General features: G+C 34.9%; 1 protein-coding gene across 1 annotated transcript in view; it reads left to right on the forward strand.

The window, feature by feature from the left end:
• The first annotated feature begins 1,073 nt into the window (after positions 1-1,073).
• LOC137622621 (uncharacterized) overlaps positions 1,074-2,101 on the forward strand; it is a 33,447-nt gene continuing 32,419 nt past the window's right edge. The window contains exon 1 of the mRNA XM_068353227.1: positions 1,074-1,125. Within this exon, the coding sequence (XP_068209328.1) occupies positions 1,074-1,125 (52 nt within the window). The remainder of the gene's footprint in view (positions 1,126-2,101) is intronic.

The following is a 2,101-nucleotide window of genomic DNA, read 5'->3' on the forward strand; positions in this document are numbered from 1 at the left end:
TTTAAAGACCGTTCAAGAATGGCAGTGGCAAGAGACAGTGACATTACAGTAGAGACAGGACATTACTCTAGAGACTGAACATATATGCATATGATCAGCACCCAAGCCCCGTCTCCACCAAGGCTAGGACCAGTGAGAGCCAGGCAATGGCTGCTAATGACTCAGCAGGTAGACATATAGGCTGCTGCACTTCCCACCACCATCCTTAGCTCACAAGGATGGTGAGGTTGCAGACACGACAAGAAACTATCGAGCTTGGGTGAGTCTGGAAGTCCAGTCTGGTGATCGCCAGGCAGGGACATATCTAATTGGCCATCACAACCTCATTGGCTCAGCATTTCCAGTCATATGTCACGCCAAATTTTTCCCCGTTTTTTCCTTTTGCAGAGAAGCTGCAAAATCAGTAATGTCTTTATTTTTGCAGATTATAAGTAATTTGAATGAAATTGTTTTGATATTTGGAGAAATTGTAATAGAGATTAGGCATTGTTTATATCATTATATTGAGTTGTAATAGTGACAAATGCTTCTGTCAAAACTTCAGCGTTAATGAAAGCCCTTCAAAGACAAGGAATAGATGAATCTCATGTTAGATATCTCAGCATGTAATTCAGCAATCCTGAAACTACATAATGAAAGAGAGAAAATTCCGATTGAGAAAGGAGTTAAACAGGGAGATCCGATCTTTCCTAAGTTATTAGGGTTATTATTGTTTTGGTTATTATATTATATTTTTTAAATTAGCATTGTTTTTGGTTTTGATTGATTAAAATGTACAAATATCCATATGATGGAAACTTTAGACATTTTTCACGCTCAAAAAAAAAAAAAAAAAAAAAAAAAAAAACATATATGAAGTATTACCTGCACCGGTCTTCCATCCAAAAGGCACATTTTCTACATTTTATTCTAAACCAAAATATTTTACATATATTAAATGTTCTAAATATTTTGGGTATTGGTTGCACGGACCCGACCAACCCTCTGAGTAAAGAAGGCATCCATCTTTAATGCAATTTTCTTCTCCTTTTTTTTTCCAGTTGAGTGAACGATCCTTCCCATCTCCGATCAAGATGGCGTCCTTTCGCCGCCGTGGCCTTAGCTTGGATCAACTTGATACCAAAGGTGAGTGTTGGGCATTTGTAATATTGTACGCGACCCGTCAAAAATGATGGGTTAATATTCAGAGCACTCAGATTCAAAGTTTACAATCCCTTCCCCCTTTCCTTACTACCACACGGCAGTTTGGGTAATTTGTGGGAGATTGACGTTTTCGAGTGGTTGCCGCTTAGCGTGACAGGATAGAATAAATAGGCATATATATATACAATATGTATATTTGTGTATATATATATATATATATATATATATATATATATATATATATATATATATATATATATATATATATATGTGTATGTATGTGTGCGTGTATAATGCCACTCTTGCTTTATTTTTGTGTGAGTGTATATATATATATATATATATATATATATATATATATATATATATATATATATGTGTGTGTGTGTGTGTGTGTGTGTGTGTATGTATGTATGTATAAATTATAACCCGACACTTGCTCTATATACACCAAAAAATATATTTATTAGCCTTAATAGTTTGATAAAGTTAACCTAATCTTCTTTAGAATTCTACTGTGTTTGTAAAATCCATTTTGTTTAGGACAAAATTCACTGTGGCTTAATTGTTCATTCCATTAAAACCAAACGTTTACCTGGCGCTGCAAGATTAATGCACGGGAACGTTTGTAGTTCGTGCTGTGGAATATGTCTGGTGGTAATTTTTCTTGGGCGGAGAAATATGTTAATGTACACAATGCGATTCAAGCCGTCTCTCCCTTTCTGTTTCCTACTCTAAGATGGCAGATGTATTTACAGTTTCTGTTATGTCTTTATCAACTTTATTTGGTCCTCTTCTTTTCTTATCTCTACGGTTTCTGGAATGTCCTTATCAACTTTATTTGATCCTCTTCTTTACTTATCTCTACGGTTTCTGGAATGTCTTTATCAACTTTATTTGATCCTCCTCTTTACTTATCTCTACGGTTTCTGGAATGTCTTTATCAACTTTATTTGAT

The sequence above is a fragment of the Palaemon carinicauda genome, chromosome 29 (assembly GCF_036898095.1).
Source record: "Palaemon carinicauda isolate YSFRI2023 chromosome 29, ASM3689809v2, whole genome shotgun sequence".
Classification (NCBI taxonomy): domain Eukaryota; kingdom Metazoa; phylum Arthropoda; class Malacostraca; order Decapoda; family Palaemonidae; genus Palaemon; species Palaemon carinicauda.